Source organism: Schistocerca nitens, chromosome 4, assembly GCF_023898315.1.
Source record: "Schistocerca nitens isolate TAMUIC-IGC-003100 chromosome 4, iqSchNite1.1, whole genome shotgun sequence".
Classification (NCBI taxonomy): Eukaryota; Metazoa; Arthropoda; class Insecta; order Orthoptera; family Acrididae; genus Schistocerca; species Schistocerca nitens.
The window spans coordinates 841,362,177-841,386,972 of record NC_064617.1 but is presented as its reverse complement, the minus strand read 5'-3'; the positions used below and the strand labels follow the sequence as shown (position 1 = coordinate 841,386,972).

At 42.8% G+C, this 24,796-nt stretch overlaps 1 protein-coding gene across 1 annotated transcript in view; it reads right to left on the bottom strand.

Moving 5' to 3' along the window:
• Positions 1-24,796, bottom strand: part of LOC126253274 (serine/threonine-protein phosphatase rdgC) — a 1,933,713-nt gene that overhangs the window by 333,663 nt on the left and 1,575,254 nt on the right. Inside the window, exon 10 of the mRNA XM_049954489.1 lies at positions 7,775-7,924. Within this exon, the coding sequence (XP_049810446.1) occupies positions 7,775-7,924 (150 nt within the window). The remainder of the gene's footprint in view (positions 1-7,774; positions 7,925-24,796) is intronic.

Here is a 24,796-nt window from a genome sequence, read left to right as displayed (position 1 = left end):
CTCTACTTCTACAGAGATTTATGGCCTCTCAGTGTTCCCGGTTAGCAGAAACGGCACTGAATGACCGGAGTTTCGTGGAAAGCAACGTAATTTCCAGGCATACGCTGGGTGACAAAGAAGGTGAATCGTCCAGAAGCCGTGGACAGACGCCAATGTAACTACATACACATTCACAACATCAACGGGTATGTAAACGATGAGAGTAAATATTCATTTTAACTTACAGAATGTCCACCAGAGGTCACTAGCGTTGTTCGCGATCAGTGATCAGTGTTTTTTCGAGGCCTGTTAGATTATATACTGAGTTGAGACAACTCATGGGATACCGATATGCACGTATAAAGAGCTCTCTCTTGTACTCAGGTGATGGATGTGAAATGGTTTACGATGAGATTATGGTTGCACGATGGGAATTAACAGACCTTGAACGCGAAATGGTAGGCCTAGTTGGAGATAGACGCATGGTTATTCCGTCCCAAATTTCAGGCATTACCTCTCAACATGGACAAGACGGTAGCCGACGGCCTTCACTCCATAACAGAGAGGAGTGGAGTTTGCGTGGAGTTGTCAGCGCCAACAAACGAGTAACACTGCTTGAAATCAACATACGAAGAACGCGTTCAGTTAGGACATTGCAGCGAAATTAGGCGTTAATGGGCTACGGCAGCAGACGACCGAAACGAGTGCCTTTTGCGGACAGTACGTAATCACCTGCAGCGCCACTCCAGATCTCGTGACCTTAGCAGCTGGAGCCTAGATCACTAGAAAACCGCAAGACTTGACAGTAAGGTGAGAGTGTCGTGCAGAAGCCACGAAGCCATGAACCCACGTTGTGAACAACGCACTGTGGAAGTTGACGGTGGCTCCATAATGGTGTGGGCTGTGTTCCCATGTAATGGACTGGATCCACTGATCCAAATGAACCGACCATGTCTGGAAATACTTATTTTTGGTAACTTGGAGACCATCTGTAGCCATTTGTGGATTTCATGTTTCCAAGCTATGATGTCATGTCACCAGGCCACAGTTATCTGCGAATGGTTTGATGATCATTCTCGACAATTTGAGCGGATGTTTTGGCCAACCAGAAGGCCCCAACATTTATGGGACAAAATCGAGAGTTCAGTTCGTGCACCAAATCCTGCTCTGGCAACACTTTATCAATTCTGGACGGCTGTAGGGGCAGCATGGCTTTTTTCTGAAGGTGACTTCCAGCGACTTATTGAGTCAATTTCAAGAAGAGATGCTGCACTACGCCGAGCAAAAGGAGGACTGACACGATACTATGAGGTATCCTATGACTTTGGTCACCTCAGTCCATCAGAAAGCATTGGTGTTGTTCACAAATGTGTATACAGTGTTCTTACAAGGCCTCATAGGTCATATACAGAGCGTGAACAACGTTATGTTTTAGAGTGATCACTGTGAAGGACGCGGAAGTGCTGCGTAAGCGTGTGAGACAGCGTTATCAGCACCTGACAGAGTTTTTAATGGGCCTCATGCTGGGTCGCTATTTGACCAGCTGGAAAAAAAGTACAATATCCAGATCTGGGATGCATTAGAATGGAACAGTGGCCTAATGTTTGGCTGCATGGATCCATGAGGGCAGGAGTACTCGTAGTAAGGTTTCCAGTAGACTACGTCTGACCACCACTAGAGAAGATCGCTTATCGTGCACCAAGGACATCTATGTCTAACATCCGAGTTGAAGTAATGGTCTCCCTGCAACATGATGTGTCATCCTGCCCCGTACTCGGAGACTAGCAGCAGCCGATCTAATGAATTATCATCACGTGCGTAGGTTGTCGTTAACACCGCAACAAAACAGCTGCGTCTGGAGTGGAGTAGAAACTGGGGGGCGAAGACTGCTGATTAATGGCGTCGCATGAATGGTGCTTTCGTACTACCCCAGATCACCATCGTTGGCAATTATGGCGACGACCTTGGGAGACGTCCCATTCTTTCAGCGTTTTAGAGAGGCACGGCGGTGTTACAGCTGGCACCACAGTGCGGACAGTGATCCACTGCGACTTCAGGTCACGGCTGTCATTGTTCGAATGAACTCTGCCGGCACAATTAAACGTCACGGACATTTTGAATTCTAACACGAGGTGCATTGGAAAAATCATGAGAGTGACAAGTCTGCGTGCATTTCTGGCAGCAGTGTGTTGGTGTACTTGAGTCCGAGTTTCAACTCTATTCAACGATCACCTAATTTTTGGGAGCACCGTGAGTGAAGATGTGACTTTGATGTGAGTGGCGAAAATGGAACAGCGGAATTTATGGTAGAAATTTACCATCAAGTTTTGTGCTAAATCCGCGAGTGTGACCTCTGAAGAGTTGAAACAGCAGTAGAGGAAACATTCCTTATCAAGACCACAAGATTATCGCTGGCAAAAATCGTCGTTTTGGAGGACCGAGAACAAGTTGAAGATGAACCTCTCTCAGGGAGACCTTCAACTTCAAAAACCAACGAAAACGTCGAACGTGTGAGTGATCTTGTGAGATCAGACCGACGTTTAACAAGAAAGATGATGGATGAACTGTTAAAAACTTCCTCCGAACATAAAATTTTGACTGAAGTTTGGCACATGGGAAATGTTTCGGCTAAAATGGTGCCGAAAAACCCCATGCTAAGCAGAAAGACAACTGGGGAAACATGTGCGTGGGTCTTCTTGAGAGGACTGCCAATGATCATGAATGGTTGAGTCGTGTGACCACAGATGATTAATCCTGGATTTTTCGGTAGGATACTAATACAAAGCAGCAAAGTGAGGAGTGTCACACTGAGACATTTCCTCGACCGAAAAAAGCTCGAATGAGCAAATCAAAGATAAAAGACACAATGTCGATATGATTTATTGCCAGTAGGGACATCGTGTATAATAAATTCATTTCTCCAGGACAAACTGTCAACCAAGTGTTTTATAAAGATGTTCTTCAAAAGTTCAAGAAAAGGGTGAATCGAGTGTTATAGGACACTGCAAAAAAATGGATGCTCCATCATGACACCGCCCCATTTCACGCAGCCACTTTCATCACGGAATTTTTGACAACAAAAGCATTCATTTTCTCCCACAGCCCCAATCTCACCTGATCTGAGAACTTGTCACCTTATTCTTTTTCGGAAATTGAAAAATATCTCGGAAGGACGCTATTTTGGGACTCAGGAGATCATTCAAAAGAATGTGACCGATATGCTACAGGCACTACCAGCTCCAGACTTTCAGCACTGCTACTAAGATTGGTAACAACGACTCCGCCGGTGTGTAGCTGCCGAAGAGGAGACTATTGTAGTTCGAAGAAAATAATAACTTCGGAATTTCAAAAAAATCATTGTCGTTACTTTTCTCACATAGCTCATCTTTATTGTTTTATTTTTCTTTTTTCGTTAAGGATTTTAGATGTTATGCGGTTTAGGCTTCTTTACCACTTCTCTGCTACACAGCAATCAGTGTGGGTGGAGTTCTAGACCTGGACACAAGTACTCTGCTCACAATGTTTGATAAAGTCAAAATTGTTGTGTTATGTAGAACGTGGAGTGCTAAATCTACCTCATGTTCAGTGACATTTTCTAATTTTTTCCTTTGAAAATTCCGTTCATTTTTCACTGTTATCTCAAATGATTAGTGGTAAATACTGAGTGCTTTAAGGAGCGCTTTTACCTAGACTCATTGCGTTTGATATATTAACGTGATATCAGAGGTAATGATAGTTTCTATGGCTCTGAGCACAATGGGACTTAACTTCTGAGGTCATCAGTCCCCTAGAACTTAGAACTACTTAAACCTAACTACCCTAAGGACATCACACACATCCATGCCCGAGGCAGGATTCGAACCTGCGACCGGAGCGGTCGCGCCGTTCCAGACTGTCGCGCCTAGAACCGCTCGGTCACCCTAGCCGGCAATGATAGTTTCTGTTGACGTTGTTGTTCTCTTCTTCTTTTTGGACAGTGTTCAGTCCATGATTGTTTTGAAGCAATATTCGACACTAATCTAAAAGTGAAGACTTTTCATCTCTGTATAACTACTGCAACATACATGCTTTGAATATGTCGTAAACCCTTGGTCTCTGTTTACAATTTTCACTGTCCCAACACTTCCCTTCATTATCAAGTTGAAAATTGTTTAATGCCTCAGACTATGTCATATTGAACTATCCCTTCTTTTAGTCAAATTTTTTCTCCAATTCTCTTCAGCACCTCCCCTTTAGTTATCCTATATTCGTCTAATAGCAGTCAGCTGTACCAAGGAATTTCTTGGCTTCTACTCTCTTTTTGTCAGATACATGTATCGTCTCTCTTTCATTTCTCTACAAGATTCCAGACTAACACTTTCAGGACACAGTAATATTTGTTGCTAACAAGTTTATTTTCATTCTATTGTCAGTCTTTATTTTATATCCTCTCTAATTCAGCCACCAACACTTTCTTGCTGACAAACAGCAAACCCCATGTAGTATGCTTTCCTAATCGAATTGTCTCAGCATCGCCGTAATTAATTTGAATGCAGTTTGTCATCCTTATTATAGTTTTGTCTATGTTTATTTTTCAAGACATTATCCATACCGTTCAACTGTTCTTGTCAAACCTGAAAGTTTTTATTTCTTCTTCCCGAACGTTAATAACTGTTCGAGTTTTTTCCTGGTTCGCATTACTGCACAGACTGAATGAAACTAGGGCATAGGCTACAACTCTATCCTCCTCCTTCTTCAACGATTTCAAATCTATCGATTCTTACAATTGCAGTCTGGTTTCTGTACGAGTCACTGATAAACTATCGATCACTGTGTTTTTGCTTCATAGATTTAGAGAGTGTATTCCTGTCATCACTGTCTGACACTTTCACTAAATCTACAAAATTCTATAAAGATGACTCGGCCTTTCTTCAGCGTGACCTGTAAAGTAAGATGTATGCCCAATATATCGGAGAAATGTGTGAATATTGCCGATATGTCGACGGTATAATATCTATGTTTCAATGTTGACATAACATTCACAAGATCAGGACGTTTCCGATACACAGCTACAACGTTGCTTATTCTCGATATGGCTTTGTCAGTGAGCGCAGTGCCAAGAAAGAGGAAGTACAGAGGTGAGCAAAACTTGAGGACGAAAGTAATGTTCTCATGACGTGCCACCGCCAAGTAACACGGCTCGATGGAACTTGGACCATACTTAGTAAGAACTGCTACAGTAAACAACAATAACAGAATTGTGTGTCCGCGTTGAGGCAAAACCCCTTGTTATTTGTTTACTTATTTATTTCCCAATCTTGTTTCGGCTACAAATAGCACCATCATCAGTTGGTCTTTAAATCTAAAACATGCAGAAAATAGCATAGTTACACAAACACAGTAACACATTATGACATTTCTACTGTTCATTTTCTGAAATGTAGTTTTCTATGAATAATTTCATACTGCCTTATTTATTTTATGTTATCGCATGCTTTTAAGAACTATTGTCACCATTTGCGGCATATTTTTGTGCTTTTTTCTGTTAACGTTTTTTCTCAGCGTACGTCACGTCAACTGCAACTCTGTGGGTAAACAAATACTAAAATGTGAACTTAGTATGTCAGCGTTATACACTTGGGGTTGCGGCAGTGTTGTGGAATACAGTTTCGGTGTGTACTGGGCAGTTACTTAGTCATTCGTGTACTCACGTTTGTTGAAGGCATGTAGCTGATTCTATACAGAGAAAAAGAAAATTTTCGCACTTTGTTTATGATCCAAATCTTTGAACAGGGTATCTCTCCGACCAGCGTTATTGTGGCATTGTACCCTTTCACATGTGCATCGTTTCATGTTGAAATCACTTAGGTGTATGCATGGCTGGGGTACAGATGGCAACGCTGGGGTGGGCCACTTGACGTGCGGTGGTTTGTGGACTTCGACAACAATTAAGCCACTCAGCTCCAGAGTTACAACTTCTGTGTCATGTTCACACTAGATCGATCTCTGACATATAAAAGACACTTGCAAAAAAACAAGCCAAAAACTAAAGACCCGAAACAACATCGTAAAGAAAGTGGCTGGTACAACATGGGGTGCGACTCATCGACTCCATGTACTACAGTACTTACGCTGATGTACCGAGTTGCCGAATACTGTGCTCCAGTGTGGCAACATAGTGCCCACACGAGGAAGCTGGTCGTACACCTGAACGAGTGAATGAGGATTATTACGGGCACATTAAAATCCACCCTAATCCCCTGCTGCACACCATCGGCACCATCCCACCACCTGAATTACGACGCCAAGAAGCAATCAATCGAGAATGTAGGAAACTACACCACCCAGACTACCCACAAGAGTTCCTAATTCATACAGCCTTAAACAACCCTCCCCCAGATCGCTTAAAAGCTCATAATCCAATGTGGCATAACGGAAGGAACGATGAGAAGTTCGACAGTAAAGTGGCGCAAGAGGTGGAATGCTGCAACAATAGCGCATCAAGTTTTCCAAGACCCAACTGCCAGCCTACCAGGATTCCATCTGCAGAGGAGTGAGTGGACAAGGCTGAACAGAATAACAACTGGCCACGCCAGGTGCAACCCTATGATGCACAAGTGGGGCCTCCGAGATTCTCCAGACTGTGATTGTGGGGCTCCAGGAACAAACTGTTCAACATACTGTTAGAGAGTATCCTCAGAGGAAGTACCCGGGACCATATAGAGACATTATTAATGCTACTCCCTCTATATGGTCATTAGATACTGAACTACGATTACATGTATCTGTCTTTTTTAACTTGCAATTATGTCAGTTAAAGTAAAATGGTTCAAATGGCTCTGAGCACTATGGGACTTAACTGCTGTGGCCATCAGTCCCCTAGAAATTAGAACTACTTAAACCTAACTAACCTAAGGACATCACACATATCCATGCCCGAGGCAGGATTCGAACCTGCGACCGTAGCGGTCGCGCGGTTCCAGACTGTAGCGCCTAGAACCGCTCGGCCACTCCGGCCGGCAGAGCAGTTAAAGTAGTCAGTAATATTAAGTTAGTAATTTTTATTATTGAAAAATGTTTATAAAATTTGTGCCACAAAGTGAAACTAAACTATATGTAAATACTTAACTAGATATATATGTAAAATTAAACTTGATGTACCTGTCAGTGTTTGCTGTTGTTGCCATACGATAAATAAATAGTTTCATGTCAGCAGCGCAAGTAGGGGAGCTCTTGAAACGAGTTCGACGAATAAACTGGCTTACGCGTTCCCTCGACGTAAATCCCATAGAGCACGAGTGGGATGCATCAACGACCATCCAGCAAGAGTCATCCGCGCTGTGGAGGAATAGAATACTCTACAACAACAACTTCTTACCAACCGTGTGGTTAGCATGGGAGTACGTTGCAGATTATACACTCCTGCCAGTGGTCATCACACACGCATGTCCCTTGTAATGTGTAGGGGACCAACATAAATCACTCAGACTTCAGAGGAATAATTGTCTTTGAACAAATGTGTCATTTCTGTTCGTCTCATTGCGCATTTCTTTCAGTTACGTTCTGTACTATTCTGCAGCACTTCTTTGCACGTCTGATCCAAGTTTCATCGTGCAATGCTACTTAACAGTGACACATCATGCGGAAGTTTCTTCTCCATAAATTTTGCCTAATGGTATACGAGCAGCGCTAGTGGTAGTAGTAGCACTAGTAGTAGTAGAAGAAGAAGAAGCAGTTAATATGCTGATTGCTAGACTTGGTACCGCAGATGATCAGGTCACGTTTGGATCTGCTGGTGGGGGTACGGCTGCCTCACCTTGTGTCTGTCCAGAGAGCGCACCCACTCCAGGTCGGTGATGTCGGAGATGCCGCCGTGCACCACCAGCACCTTGTTGTTGACGACTGTGCCCAGCGGCAGAGACCGGTACACCACCTCGATCAGCTTGAGAAGCCGGTCTGCGTTTTGCTGCAACACGGCCAGAAACGTACAGTTAATTGGTGTCTTTCATATGCATCAGTACTTAATGCTATGTGTCTGACCAGGATTCGAAATCCATCACTTGAAGGGCCTAATATGGCTGCAGTCGGCGAGTACCTCACTTGGCAGCAAAAGGAACGAGGACAGTGAAAATGTGTTATAACAGACATTTATACGACTGCTATGTCCGTTGTTCACTGCATTTGTTAGGATAATAACTTCAGCGCTTACTGTCCGTGATTCTTAAGGAACCCATGAAAATTTTATTTTGAGATAACTGACCCAGTTTGAAGCTGTGTGGCATGAATCTAGTGAAGGCAAGACAGAGTTATTAATTAGGAATATCAATAACTTTAAATTACCGAATAATGTAATAAACTACATACTTAGGAAGTAACAGGCACTCCTGTATAACGACGACGGTTCAATCCCACGTCTGGCCATCCTGATTTAGGTTTTCCGTGATTTCACTAAATCGCTAGAGTCAAATGCCGGGATGGTTCCTTTCAAAGGGCACGGCCGACTTCCTTCCCCGTCCTTCCCTAATCCGATGAAACCGATGTCCTCGCTGTTTGGTCTCGTCCCCCAAACAATCCAATCCAAATCCTATGTAACGAGCTAATCATCACTATACTCCGTTCATCTGGTGTAAACAAACACAAACGCCATGACTGGCCAGCAGCCGTAGCTCTCTTACACTGGTGTTACGCTCTTTGAAGTAGGTCCAGCTTATGTTAAAAAATGGTTCAAATGGCTCTGAGCACTATGGGACTTAACATCTGTGGTCATCAGTCCCCTAGAACTTAGAACTACTTAAACCTAACTAACCTAAGGACATCACACACATCCATGCCCGAGGCAGGATTCGAACGTGCGACCGTAGCAGTCGCGCGGTACCGGAATTAGCGCCTAGAACCGCGAGACCACCGCGGCCGGCCCAGCTTATGTATCAGATATCTCATTACTATATCACTATAAAAAAACCATTAAGACAGTCTGATGTATTAACAGCAATCAACGTTTTTCTTAATCATACTTTAGCTATGTAATTTTTATTTAAAAAATCGTGTACTCTCAAGGTCTCTGTAAACGCTACTTGTGATCTGATTGTCCAACCGTGCATACGTTCCGTGAAAATGGAGGACATTGTTTCCTGCTTCGTTGTGAAACACGCGCGTGGAATACCGTAAATGGTGAGAAACAAGTTGTTGGTAATGTTTCTTCCAAGATTACAGAGAAACAACAGCTTTGACGCTTTTCAGGAAACACTATAAACTAAAAATAAGGAACCGTATTGTAACTGCATACGTCCCGTAAACGGTAGCGTCGTAGTGTTATCATCATGTATGCGGGCAGGTTGCTGTTCGAAACTCGTTGTGGTCTACAATTGTTTTGTTCGGTTTGAGTACCTAAATCATTTAATTATGAAATCCATGCAATAGATATTAATTAACTCAACTCATGTAAAATGGTGCAAGATGTTCGAAATTCTTAGAAAAATAGGGGTAAGCTATAGAGAGATACAATATCTACAAGAGCCAAGAGGGAACAATAAGAGTGGACGACCAAGAACGAAGTGCTCGGATTAAAAAGTGTCTAAGACAGGGATGTAGTCTTTTGCCGCTACTGTTCAATCTGCATATCGCAGAAGCAATGATGGAAACAAAAGAAAGGTTCAGGAGTGGAATTAAAATTCAAGGCGAAAGGATATCAATGATAAGATTCGCTGATGACATTGCTATCTTGAGTGAAAGTGAGGAAGAATTACATAATCTGCTGAACGGGGTGAACAGTCTAATGAGTACAGAGTACGGATTGAGAGTAAATCGAAGACAGAAGAAGTTAATGAGAAGTAGTAGAAATGAGAACAGCGAAAAACTTAACATCAGTATTGATGGTAACGAAGTAGATGAAGTTAAGGTATTTTGCTACCTAGGCAGAAAACTTACCAATGACGGAGTAAGGAGGACATCAGAAGCAGACTGGCAATGGCAAGAAGGACATTTATGGCTAAAGGAAGTCTACTAGTGTCAAACATAGGCCTTGATTCGAGGAATAAATTTCTGAGAATGTACGTCTGGAGTACAGCATTGTATGCTAGTGAAACATGGACTGTGGGGAAAGCGGAACAGAAGACAACCGAAGCATTTGAGATGTGGTGCTACAGACGAATGTTGAAAATCAGGTGGACTGATAAGGTAAGGAATGAGGAGGTTCTGCGCAGAATCTGAGAGGAAAGGAATAAAGAAAAGGGAAAGGATGATAGGACATCTGTTAAGACATCAGGGAATGACTTCCATGGTACTAGAGGGAGCTGTTAGGGCAAAATAGAGGAAAACAGAATTGGAATACATCCGGAAAATAATTGTGGATGAAGATTGTAAGTACTACTCTGAGATGAAGAGGTTGGCACAGGAGAGGAATTCGTGGCGGGCCGCATCAAACCAGTGAGAATACTGGTGACCCAAAGGGAAGAAAAACACTCATACTTAATCATTTTTAAAGAAAACAGCGCATCTTCTACTTTCTAATTATATATCGAACGCAAATTTCTGGTTTTCATTGCTTATGTTCATTCTTAATTACCCACATTTTATAAAATATTCTAGAAGTTAAGAAAACTTTAAACAATTCAATCTTTGGAGAAAAATGAAAAATCAAATACTCTTTATTTGAATGCGCCCCTTATTTTGTATGACAGGTGTGGTCCCACAGGAGCCAGAGTAATAAGCGTCACAGAAACATAGAAAATAACAATTTTCGCAGCGTCGTGCACACTGTAGAAATTCCCCATTTTTACATTTGTCACCATGACACTGCAATGTGAACCAAACAGAATTGATCAGGAGCCAAGTTAAGGGAATTGTCGCTTTGTGACACATCACTGCCGAATGATGGCGAAATACAGGTCATAAAAGAGGAGGGGGGAATGTGTGTTTTTTGGTCGCTTGGGATTCTGTTGCTGATCACCTCGGGATCAACGTAGTAGTACTGAAATATACCATATCCATCGGAGTCCGATATAGAAGGAATTGAGACATTACCAACGACTCACGGCAGTGGCTTCGGTGTTTAACTGCATAGGAAATCACCAGTGCACTTTTACACTACACATGGCACATGCAAAAAAAAATTACCCTTGTTAAAGTCAGGAATTTTCGTCATTTTTTTTATTGCAATACTATGTTAGCGAAGATCGAGATCATGTACCGTTTTCCGTCCAGTCACCTAAGAAGCGTATCGCCTGAGTTTTGCCGTATATTAAGTCCTTCTACTTAGAAAGTGACATTCAAGCCTATATAGTTTCCGTGCTCGTCTCTTTTTACGTCTTTACTGCAACTGTTCTCATCACTGCAGGTCAGTTACATCAGATGGCTGGCCAGTGCTGTACGACTTAAATGCGCCGGAGAAGCTGTTTCCCCGTATCGTCATTATCGTACTTGACTGTACTCGAGACAGCTTGGCTTCAGCTCCACATGAAACGAAACCGTTTGAGGTTGCACCAAACGCGAAAGAACTCATAGTGTAGTATTTACATGAGGTTTATTATGATGATGAACGGAGTAAAGATGTCACGAGGGGCAGTTCGGCCAGTGGAAAAGACGGTGGGTATTATGGTGTTGCCAGAGAGGCAGTAACAGCTGAATGGATCGCTCAGGACAGTTCAGTGACTTCGAACGTGGATTAATCACTGGATGTCATTTGAGTAACAAATCCATTAAGGGCATTTCAACACTTTAAAGCTGCCCAAGTTGACTCTTGGTGATGTGAAACGCGAAGCTACGAGAACAGCTAAACTAACACCAGGAAGAGCTCACGAAGTGACGGACACGGGCTTTCGAGCGTAGTTCAGTGTGACTATAAAAAGTCGCGTGAAACAAAGAGGGATGGAATCACCTGAGTTGGAATGACCTATCAGCAGGCCGGCTAGCACAGTGACAGCGTGTAAGTAGTTAAAAAGAATGGTCGAACTGCTCCTCATACGCCACACATTTCTGCTGTCAATGCTAAGCGGCGCTTCAGGTGGTGTAAAAGCGACGCCACTGGTCAGTGGTTAACCAGAAACGAGTGATATGGAGCGACATATTACGGCACACCCTATGGCAATCTATTGGAAGGTTTGGAAAACGTTATCTACCATCATGTGTAGCGTCAACAGTCAACTACGGATGAGGTGGTGCCGTCGTGTGGGGATGTTTTTATTAAGTTTTAGTTCCCTTGTTGCGCTAAAGAGAATAATGAATGCGGAAGGTTTTAAACACATTTTACAGCCTTGTTTAGCGAGTGCGGTAGAGGAACAGCTGGGAGAGAATCATTGTTTGTATCAGTACGGCAATGCACGCTGCCTCAAAACAAAATCTGTCTTTGGATTATAACATTGCTGAAATGGATTGGCCTGTCCAGTGTCCAGACCTGGACCCAATGGGTCATTTTTGGAAATGAGTCTTCTCTGGTTGCGGCTCTTGTGGACGAATGGGACGCCCTTCCTTCACAAACATGTTATAGAAAGTATCCCTAGCTGAGTTCGAGCCACCATAAAGGAGGAGAAGGAGGCTGGACATACGCCGTATTAATCTCCACTAATATTCGTCTGTCGAATTTTGATCAGATAGCATAGATATCAATAACAGTAACATGCACAGACGTCTGAGACTTGTTAATGGAAGAGACGGTGTGCACATACGTCTGAGACTTGTTAATAGAAGAGACGGTGTGAGTTGGAATGTAGAACGTCCATCACGGGGATAGTGTGAGTAGATGTAACAGTGCTGATGAAGATAAGTGTCATAGTGTCACTTGGAAGTGATGATGACCAGTCTTCCGACTGGTTTAATGAGGCCAGGCACTAGTTTAGTTCCTGTGTCAGCGTTTCATTTTAAGATAAAATTTTCCACCAATCGTCTTCAACTCTATGTTCAATGTACTCCAATATGAGTCTTCCCCTACAGTTTATGACCTTTTATACTCCGTCTAGCACTACAGAACTTATTCGCTGATGTCTTAACAATTGTCTTACAATGCTGTCATGCCTACTAGTCACTGATTTTCACGTTCATTCTCTGGAAAATCTACTCGTCTCTCGTAATGTCATAGCCAGCCTGCTCTATTCTATTCTATCAGTCATCCTATTCTATCCCATTCCTCCTGCATTATCTTATTATGTTGTATACCATGCTGCTTATCGTATCCTACCCAGCATATTCAACCCTACCCACTCCTAACCTCTTCTCGCCACGAATACGTACGTGCACTTATAGGTTAACAAGTAATGTAACAATGCCGTGAGTGAAGTGTTGTACAAAATAATCGTCTCCACAATATTAGCGAATGTTACTATAACATAAATAAAATTACTAAGCAGTAATAAGGTAATGTCTTTATCTGCACAGAGTTGTGATGACTCTAGGTTTTATCCCAGGAGATATTTGTTCCAAAGAATTAACTATGATTGTACCTGTAACATACATGAGCAGTATATAAATACGTTTTGTATGAATCCTGTACAGACTTATGCTGGTTCCAGACTTACATAGCAACGTATAACCCAAAGACCATTCATACTAGAAGATCTTCGTGGCGAAGGAAGTCTCTCACATACTAGCCAACAGCGGAAAACACATAGAACGACTCAAGTAACGTGTACGGCAAATTTGTTCCTCTGAACGTTATGGACGGATTGTAAATTTTTGTTAACGAGAATTTAGAAAGCTGTTGCTACCGTAGGAGCTTCGTGGGATAGCCAGTACAGTTAACTGAAGAATTTGAATATGTGTTAATACAAATGATTAATGTGGAGAGAAGTCGTAGTATTGCTTGTGAGGTTCGATAAACTTCGCAATGGTTGAGTGAGATTACAGCGTGCCATGTCGTTTTTGTTAAGGTGCCCAGACCATAATATAGTTGCAAAGTTTGCGAGAGTTTTGCGTTACATTAATTCTCCTGCCGCTAATCACATCAAACAACGTGCTGGTTTAAGTCCTTTTCGGCGAAGGATTCACTACACTCGCCAACAGTTGGATTTTTTTTTCGAAATAATTATTTTGCTTCAGCCGGCCGAAGTGGCCGTGCGGTTAAAGGCGCTGCAGTCTGGAACCGCAAGACCGCTACGGTCGCAGGTTCGAATCCTGCCTCGGGCATGGATGTTTGTGATGTCCTTAGGTTAGTTAGGTTTAACTAGTTCTAAGTTCTAGGGGACTAATGACCTCAGCAGTTGAGTCCCATTGTGCTCAGAGCCATTTGAACCATTTTATTTTGCTTCCTTTAATGACTGCTCCGAAAATTTTCGCGTTCTCTTGGCACTGGCTGGATGGTGACTCTTGATCGGAGACTGTTTTACTGACTGGGAATTTTACTCTGTAACTGCCCGGCTTTCGGCGAAGTTTGAAGGTTTCCGTGGCACAGAGCGTAATCCTACATCTCGACCTTCTGCTATCAATCTCATGGAGAAAGGTATGGACGACGAAGATTATCAACGCGAGGGGCAGATTTAAATTTTACACCTACGCCCAAGCGGTTGATTTTATAATTTCTATCGAACAGGGCGTTTTTAAACTATCTTCTGATACTACCGAGGAGGTTATAAGAGAAGCACGTTGTGTGTTTACGTGCCTGTGTTGCTTTGCGTTCAGTGCGTTCACCCATTGTGGATACCGATGTTGTTATCTCACACGTAGCCCAGGGAAATGCTAAAGTTCTATTGAACAGGCAGGATTAGCCTTAAAAGATTCAGTGTTTCCTATTTCATCCATTGTACAACAGACTCGGGGCTTCCCCGTCAAAAAGTGTTGAGATGGAGACTAACACCCTCCTGAAGAAAATTCTCTTCTCGCAAGAGACTACCAAGTGTCTTCTCTCTCATTGAGCTGTCTCCCAGATTATACGGCCTTCTAAAGATTCGCGTGCATGTATTTCCTCTTAGGCCTCTTTTCAATAACATTGTTTCCGACATACCGTGCAACAAAACATCTTGCTTCTCTGTTTAGCCCGCAGGTAGGCCGATGCGTGCATCACATCGAAAACTCTGCGGATTTCTTACGTCAGTTAGAGGTATTCCTTTTGAATGGCACTGTTATTTTAGTTAGTTTTCTTGTGGTCTCCCTCTCTTTTTCCTTATGTTCCCCTGACTCATTACAATTAAATAAGGTTAGGTTCGGTGTTGAATTAACGAGCATATTTCGACATTTGTTGACTTCCACTTAGTTTTCATTCAGTGACCAGTACTATGAACAGATACTATGAACAGACAGGTGGAGTTGCGATAGGCAGCCCTGTGTCCCCTGTTATTGACACTTTATGTGTGGATGCCCTAAGGAACGCGCCCTGGAGTTGGCAGCATTGAAAACTGCGTATTTTTACGGACATGTAGAAGATAATTCTGTTCCTTGGCCTCATGAAAGCGAGAATTTAAAAGGTTTTTTCTTAGAAAATATGAGATTAATCCACGCGCACATTCCTTCGCAATGGAAGTGGAAAAGGATAGCTGCCTACTGTGGCGACATATTAGTAATTTTCTCCCTTTTATTCTTGTTTTAATAAAGCTGTTGTATTTTAGTGCAAATATAATAGTCCGACTATAAATGTGTATTTGTGATGAAGAAAAAGGCTTATATATGAGCCATGCTGTCATAATGTGTAGAGTATGGACTGATCAGTTTACAAAATGTTGTCGTTGTAACACAGTATCCATCTTTTGCCTGAAAAACTTGACTTGTTACTTCCCGTCACCTTTCCTCCTCCCAGCTGCGAACTGTTAGGACGCATGTTTCAATGATAGTTTCTTTAAGTCTCAATAATTACTCATTTTTGATCCAGTGTTGTGAAATATTTCTTTATCTTGTACCACCAATGCCCTTAGTATATTATTGATAGGTTTTAGAGTCAATTTGTGGGTAATTCTCACTTTATCAAGGTGAAAACCCGTCTAGCGCTATGTTTGTTTAACGGCCACTACGGCTATCTCACTGAGATCGCTACGAACTGTAGTAATTAATCATAATCTACCTGCTCTTTAATTTATGAATTCCGATTTGCTAGTGCGAACAATATTGCCGTACTTGAGACATTCAGAGCCGATACGTTTGTGATAACAAGAAACCAAGCCATTTATTCCCGCAACTCACATTATTTCGTGCAGAAGTAAGTTTCCATTCATCCTCAATATAACTTTCCAGTTAGAGCTAAACTGTCCCTTCCTGATGTGTTGCACAGGAAGTCTGACGGCAGGAAACCATCTCACACTGATTTGTATCAACGAGATGATAGTTACACCTTCCAACTCAACGTGAAGTGGTACTTCGTACTTTGATTCAAAGGGCCCACCTCTTCTCAGACCCTGAAAGTTGGTCAACTGACTTAGCACACCTGAAAGTAACCTTTCGTCAGAATGGCTATACTGCAAGGTAGATCAGACACACATTATATTACCGACCAACTGTGAACTGGACGAGTGATGTTAATAGCGCCATTGCACCGAAGTCTGCAGCCATTTTACCTTACGCGGAAAATATTTCCAATCGAAGTGAACGTATTCTGGAGAAACATAATGCGATTTTATTTTTCAGCCATCATCTAAAATTATGACCCTTTTAGATAACGTAAAGGATGATCTTGGTATGTCTACGGCGGGTGTTTAGCGTATTCCTTGCAACTGTGGCATGTCATGTATTGGTCACACCATAGGATCAAGGAGGGCCAATGTATTGCGTATACACACCACAAATGCTTACAACAGACGAGCTATTGCAGAATATTGTCTTCATACCAGTCATTCTATGGAATATAACGACATGGAGATTCTGGCATTCACTTCCAGCTTTTGGGAAAGGTAACAGTTGAGATTAAATTAAAAGTATAGACCTGTCGACACCTCCAGAGAACTAACCCTTTCTCTAAGGTCCTTGCAGACCTGCAACCTCTTTGAATGCGATCCTGACCCCTTTGGAGTGAATTTCAACCGCAGTCTTTGGTCCGATACATAGGGTGGATCCCCTTGGGATAGTTCAAAACCATTCAACTATATGAGAACTTCATTCGGTTGCTTTTCCAGTGTTCCTACTTCGTGCCGTCCTGTGGCCTCCTCGTGGGGGGGGGGGGGGGGGGGGAGTCCCACTTTGACATGCGTGTGAATGAAACGTAAAAGTGTCAGTCTAATTCTTCCTGTGTCGGCAACACCCTCAGTGTCACTTACACACTTTTGTTGAGCGGTACCTGCAAAGAGATAATCCTCCTAGGCACGTGCAGGTAAGCTGTTCCCTCGACAACTCACACACCCCTCAGATTCTGCATATCTATAAGCAAGCGCTAGAGCAGCACTGCAGCACCACTCAGCTGCTGGGTGTCTATTGAATTTCCTGCCTGTAGGCGCTTGGGGATCAATCAAGAACTCTCTTTGTACAGGTACATTTGTAAACTGTTGAACAAAGTTGGCACCGAGGGTGTTGGCGATCTGGTGAGTCCTAGAGGGACTCTTTGTCGTTTCAATCATACTTCTGTCAGTGTCACACACCTGCCTTCGCCATGTGAACAAAGCACCGGAAAGTGCGAAATAGGACGACTAAAGTAGCATCAACTCAATTTTTTGCTTCGAATCAAGTTCGAATTTTGGTTTCTCATGGTCCGTGATGGTTCCACTCTGAACACCAAACCAAAATATTCGGTCGCATACACTCCAAAGGAATCACATCATGGTTAATGTGAGTGTAGCCCCGCAGTATCCTTAGAATAGTGTTGAATTGTCCGGAAAGAATCTACAACATCGAAGGTTGCCAAGAACGTCATCATGTGCCTTTTCGTGTCTATTCCTAGAGGCGGTGTGAGCGAAGTGTTTTCGTAGGTCACCCACAAGAAAATCGCGTGGTTTCAAGACTTAGCGTTGCGATTCAGACATCAATCAACGAGATATCAAGAGAAGAGTGGGATGTGGTGGATAAGAGGGGGTGTGGCGGCCTTCTGATCATGTGACACCTCTACAGTGGCTTTGGACAGGATTGTGGTGAAATTTGGTGCCGATGTGGCATCATTAACCCACCTTATACGTAACACACGGTGTATTAATGATATACGAGGTGCAGCTAGAAACAAACCGGACTGATGCTGGAAAAAACATTTATTTACAATTATTTACAACTTCATGTTATCTCCTTCAATGTACTCTCCTCCTCGGTCTCTACACCGCTCCATACGAATTTTCCACTGTTCATAGCAATGCTGCGGATCATTTTCGGCAAGTCCATACATTACTTCCGTCGCTTTTTCTTTTACTGCTTCAACAGTCTCAAATCTAGTTCCTTTCAAAGCTGACTTGACTTTAGGGAAAAGAAAAAAGTCACAGGGGGCCAAATCAGGTGAGCAGGGTGGATGATCTAAGATGGGAATGTTGTGTTTTGCCAAAAACGTCTTCACTGACAACGCACTGTGAGCTGGGGCATTGTCTTGGTGAAGGATCCATGACTTTTTTCTCCACAAATCGTTCCGTTTTCTCCGTACTCGCTCACGTAGGGTAGCCAGGACGCTAATGTAGTAATGCTGATTCACTGTTTGTCCCTCTGGTACCCAATCAATGTGCACAATCCCTTTGATGTCAAAAAAAAAAAAAAAAACAATCATCATTGCCTTGAATTTCGATTTTGACATTCGTGCTTTTTTTTGTCGTGGAGAACCAGTAGTTTTCCAATGCATCGATTGGCGTTTAGTTTCGGGATCGTAAGTAAAAAACCACGATTCATCGCAAGTAATAACATTTTGTAAGAAGGTGGGATCACTTTCAATGTTTTCCAGGATGTCAGAACAAATAATTCTTCGGCGTTCCTTCTGTTCAATTGTGAGACACTTTGGAACCATTTTTGGCAAAAATGGTTCAAATGGCTCTGAGCACTATGGGACTCAACTGCTGTGGTTATTAGTCGCCTAGAACTTAGAACTACTTAAACCTAACTAACCCAAGGACATCACAAACATCCATGCCCGAGGCAGGATTCGAACCTGCGACCGTAGCAGTCGCACGGTTCCGGACTGCACGCCTAGAACCGCGAGACCACCGCGGGCGGCTGGAACCATTTTTGAACACACTTTGTTCATGTTGAAACTTTCATGAAGAATCTGCCTAACACTTTCCTTGTCAACTCCTGTTAACTCATACACTGCTCTGATTGTTAAAAGGCGATCTTGTCGAACAAGTTTACCGATTTTTTCAATGTTTGCATCAGTTTTTGCTGACAATGGTCTGCCAGTGCGAGTGTCATCACTGGTGTCTTCGCGGCCATCTTTAAATCGTTTAAACCACTCAAACACTTGTGTTCGCGATAAACAATCATCGCCGTACACTTGTTGTAACATTACAAACGTTTCACTTGCAGATTTTCCTAGTTTGAAACAAAATTTGATGTTAACACGCTGTTCTTTCTGTACACTCAACATTTTCCGACGCACAGACAAAACGTCAACTACTTAAAACAGACGCCACGGGCAGACTGAGTGCAGGAGGCAGATGAAACTCGAGCAGTAGGCGGAGCGAGAGTCACGTGACTGGCCACGCGACTTTCAGCCTTATTGCATTCGTTTTATTGTTTCACCAGTACTAGTCCGGTTTTTTTCTAGCCACACCTCGTAGTCTTCCTACTGCATGGCATATGCATAGTAAGCGAAATTTCGTTATATACAATCCGTACTGTACTGGAATGTTAACAGCCAGCAGTGTAGTTTGTCTGGACTACCATGTACGCTGCAACACTAGGTGGTGGAAATCCAAATCGCGCGCTGTCCTCCTTACGACTGTGCAGACAGACTGCTGCTGGCAGGTTTCCCCCAACTCTACAGCACTGAGAGAACAACTTTGTGGAGTGTGACTACGAGTGCCCCTCGCTTGCGGGCTTCGCGAAATGGAGTGGAACCGTGCGGCAGCGACCCAAGTGCAGCGCCAAATGGCTCCCAACGCTCCCAACTTCCCCCTCCATTACCTCTTTCTCCAGGAGCGCCAGTTCTGCAGCGCTTAGCTTCTCACAAGGGAACCTCCCCATCGCACCCACCTCAGATTTAGTTATAAATTGGCACAGTGGATAGGTCTTGATAAACTGAACACAGATCAATTGAGAAAACAGGAAGAAGTTGTGTGGAGCTGTGAAAAAATAAACAAAATATACAAACTGAGTAGTCCGTGGGCCACATAGGCAACATCATGGAGATTGTGGGCTCAGGAGCGCCGTCGTACCGTGGTAGCGTGAGCAGCTGCGGAACGACAGGTCCTTGGTTCAAGTCTTCCCTCGAGTGAAAATTTTACTTTCTTTATTTTTGCATAGTTATTATCTGTCCGTTCGTTCATTGACGTCTCTGTTCACTGTATAAGTTTAGTGTCTGTGTTTTGCGACCGCATCGCAAAACCGTGCGATTAGTAGACGAAAGGACGTGTCTCTCCAATAGGAACCGAAAACATTTCATCGCCAGGTCATAGGTCAAGCGATTCTTCCACAGGAAAACACATCTGATATATTCTATACGACACTGGTGACGGCATGTGCGTCACATGACAGGAATATGTTGTCGACCCACCTAGCTTGTACACTTGGCGAAGGGGTAAAAAGATTCTTCTACCTTGCCCGATTTAGGTTTTCGTGTGGATCTGATAATCACTCCTAAAAAAGTGATGAAAACATAAGAGTTTGTCACATAAACTGAAAATAAAAAATTAAAATTTTTACTCGATGGACATTTCGCTCCGCAGCTGCTGACGCTACCACGAGACCACGGCGCTCCTGCGTTCCCAGTCTCCTTGATGTTGCTTATCGTATGATGAACTGTTCAGTTTGTATATTTTGCTTATTTTTTCACAGTTCCACACAACTTCTTCCTGTTTTCTCAATTAATCTGTGTTCAGTTTTTCAAGGCCTATCCACTGCGCCAACTTATAACTAAATCTGAGGGGGGTGCGATGGGGAGGTTCCCTTGTCAGTACACCTCCCGTTACGTCTCAGGAACTCACTTTAACCAGAATTGCTTCAGTCTCTGGCATTTTGCGAGTCAGCAGGTAATATACAGTTATGACAGCATCTTAAACTTCTATTTATGTTTCCACAGACAGTTCCATTAGGAAACTTTTATGTGCAATATTTTATACTGGTTGATTAAACTAATGTACAACTGCTCACAGAGGACCAGTGCGGGGTGTACTATCGTATAGCAGGAAAACTTGGTAGATTTTCCTAATACGTTAATGTGGAACCAATTTGCACTGGAAAAAGTAATTAGTATCAATTTTGGCCTCCAAGTTGCAAATGTGGCGCTGTGAATGTAAGGAAAACGTATATAAATGTTCGCGTAGGTAATAGATCAGGAACTAGAAGTGAGCAGAAAAGGTCAAACAAATGAGAAAGCATAATGTCGATTGTATTATTAACCGCCGTTTACACGATTTGTTCAGTATGAGTACCAGAAACACCGACGAAATGCTGTATCCAAAAAATGACGTGATCAGTAGTTGCTCGTAGCAGTTTCGGTGGATTCTGACCAACGTGTTCCGATATAATAGTTCTCAGATCAGTTAGAGATTAAGATCAGATGACATTACAGACCAAACATCTGGAAAAATTCTTGGTACAACACGATCGTGGGACGTTGCATTAAGCAGGTCTCTCGCACGGGGAGCGAGATGAAATATTGTCCCAACTTGTATAAAAACAGTAATTTCCACACAGCTGCACTCTTCCAGAACAGGAATCACATGCTGTACACGGACGGCAGACGTCACAGTACACGTGAAAGGCTCTCTGGATGTATTCTCTTGAAAAAAGAACGGTTCGAGAATCAAGAGCCGAGCGGTCTAAGGCTAATCCCGGCGGAAGCTCGAGTCCTCCCTCGGGCATGGGTGTGTGTTTTGTCCTTAGGATAATTTAGGTTAAATAGTGTGTAAGCTCAGGGACTGATGACCTTAGCAGTTAAGTCCCATAATATTTCATACACATTGGAACAATTTTGAGAATCAAGGTGCTTGCGAAACTACACCACACAGTAGTGCAATGGCTCTACGTATACAACGCGCAGATTAACAGTACTCCAAATTCGGCAGTTCTGTGTAGTCAGTGGATCTTGTACTGTAAAATGTGCCTCATTACTCCATAGAATATTGCCCGGCAACGTTTTATCAACTTCGATCCACACCAGAAACCGATGAGCTAATTCGGAACGTTGTTGCGTGTCATGAGGTTTCACTAGCTGCACCGTCTGGATATTGTACGTGTACCAGTGTGAAATAGAGTGCAAAACGTACCGTACTATCGACCATGAGATGGACTATTCTCGTGACACTACTCGGGACACGTGCTGCATGGTCAGTTACAGAAACAGCAACCTCCTCAACAACCTCCACCGGGATGGGACGTCTTCCTCTTACAGCTCACCAGCACTGTCGAAATTAACTATCGTCTTCTTTAAACCGTTTAAGCACACTGGGTCTCTCCCCAGGCCTTTCATTCAGCGATACCCTCTGAATACAGCAATGTAATTGCTGCCGTTCATATAAAAGACTTTCATCAAATGCGTACAGTCTCCCTTCTCAATAGCCGTACGTTCACTCATGTTATGCTTTCCCGAGTGACAGCGTGGATCATCTGGTGACCAAAAGTGGAATTAATTTGTTTTCCAACGTAACTTGGTTCCGCAATAACGCATTAGCATATCTACCAAGTTTCGCAGCCGTACGATAATTAAACCCACACTGCACCTCCCTGACCAGCTGCACTTTAATTATAACCACCCAGTACTTAAACTGGTATGCTTCTCTCAGAAGACAATCCCAGGTTACACGAATATCAAAATTTCAATAACATAAAAACATTTACGTCAATAGCGGTATGCCAGTATAAAAATTTTTCTTCCTACCAGAGTGTACATTTGTCTAAGTTTTCGAAAACAGCCACAAGTCACACTTTGTATTTTTTATTGATCGGTTTCGAACAACAGCATCTTCAGAATATACAGTTTACAGTTGGCTGAAAGCTCTAGAGGTTAATCTGGTCGTGCTACAGTACAGTAGTAAATCATGACATTGACACTGACAGCGCCAAATTTCATCTTCGGCGCTGCCAGTGTAAATCTTACCATTTACTACTGTACTTTAAAAGCACTTCAGAACGTAAGTTATTTATTATTATAGCACGACTAGATTATTATAGCACGACTAGATTATTATAGCACGACTAGATTAATCTCTAGAGCTGCCAGCCAATTTTAAACTGTATATTCTGATGACACCCTTGTTCATTTGAAAAGCGAAATCGGTCTATAAAAAACATGAAGTGCAACGTGTGGATGTTTTCGAAAACATAGTTTTAACTAGAATGAGATTTTCACTCTGCAGCGGAGTGTGCGCTGATATGAAACTTCCTGGCAGATTAAAACTGTGTGCCCGACCGAGACTCGAACTCGGGACCTTTGCCTTTCGCAGGCAAGTGCTCTACCAACGGAGCTACCGAAGCACGACTCACGGTCGGCCCTCACAGCTTTACTTCTGCCAGTATCTCTTCTTCTGTAAAGTTTGGAAAGTAGGAGACGAGATACTGGCAGAAGTAAAGGTGTGAGGACCGGCCGTGAGTCGTGCTTCGGTAGCTCAGATGGTAGAGCACTTGCCCGCGAAAGGCAAAGTCCCGAGTTCGAGTCTCGGTCGGGCACACAGTTTTAATCTACCAGGAAGTTTCACAGTTTTAACTGTCACTCGCCCTGTGAGCAATGCCTACTCTTGGTACTTTTTTCTAGTTTCTACTCTGAAAATTCAATTACTATGGATCACAAACGATATTCTTTTGTGACATGTATTTTGTCATAGCACATGCCGTGTCAACAGATTTTTTTTAAACATTAGCTGAATGTGAGATGGGAAAACAGAAGAGAAGAGATTCGAAGCGTTTTGTATGGTGTAGTACAGAAAGACGCTGGAAATGAAGTATGTTGATAAGAAATGAGAAATTCTCTACATAATCGACAAGGCAATGAGTATGTGAGAAAACACTGCATAAAAGATGGGACAGCCACGTGATAGGACATCGGGGAACAACTGGCATGACAGTAGAGGGAGTCCTCGACGGCAAAAGGTGTATGGTAAGGCCAAGATTCGAATATATCCAACAATTAATTGAGCATGTTTGGTATGAGTGCTACTCTGAAATGAAGGGATTGGCACAGGCAAGGAATTAGCCACAGGCTACGTCCAACCAGACAACTGTCGAGAGGAAAAATAAAATATTGCTACCACCTTTTCTCTGTTACTAATTTACGATATATATTGATCATAAAGTGTTTTTTCTACAAATCCACTGTTATATAAACTTTGTTCCACACTTGTTTATTCATAATATTTTTTTTAGTTTTCTCTCCAGGTGTAGTAATAAATGAATTCTTGGGAGTGGACACATTACATTGTGTGTGTGTGATGGATGGAGAGGGTTGTATGGGCGCACGACGGCAAGGTCTTCAGCGCCCGCTCAGTAACAGATTGAGACGGGTGTCACGAAAATACTCAGAGCAGTAAGATAAAACAGAACGTAAAACACAGGTAACAAGCTTCGAAAAATATGTGCCTACCCACAACTAAGCGTGGGACGAAGCATGCCGTCAGCAGTAAAACATGGATAACACAGGAATAACGTGGTACAGGGAGCTAAAACAATATACCAGATGGAAGTCGCTGGCTGACCGCAAGGAAAAAAGGGAAGAGCCAGCCACTTTGCAATACACTAAAACCTCTAGCCTAAAAGTTTAGGACAAAGTCCAGACACTTCACAAAATTTTAAAACCCTAGACACACACGTCTCATCATTAGCTAAACACAGGGCAGATCCCCATCAACTTGTGCTTCTGCCCTTGCATCACGGTATA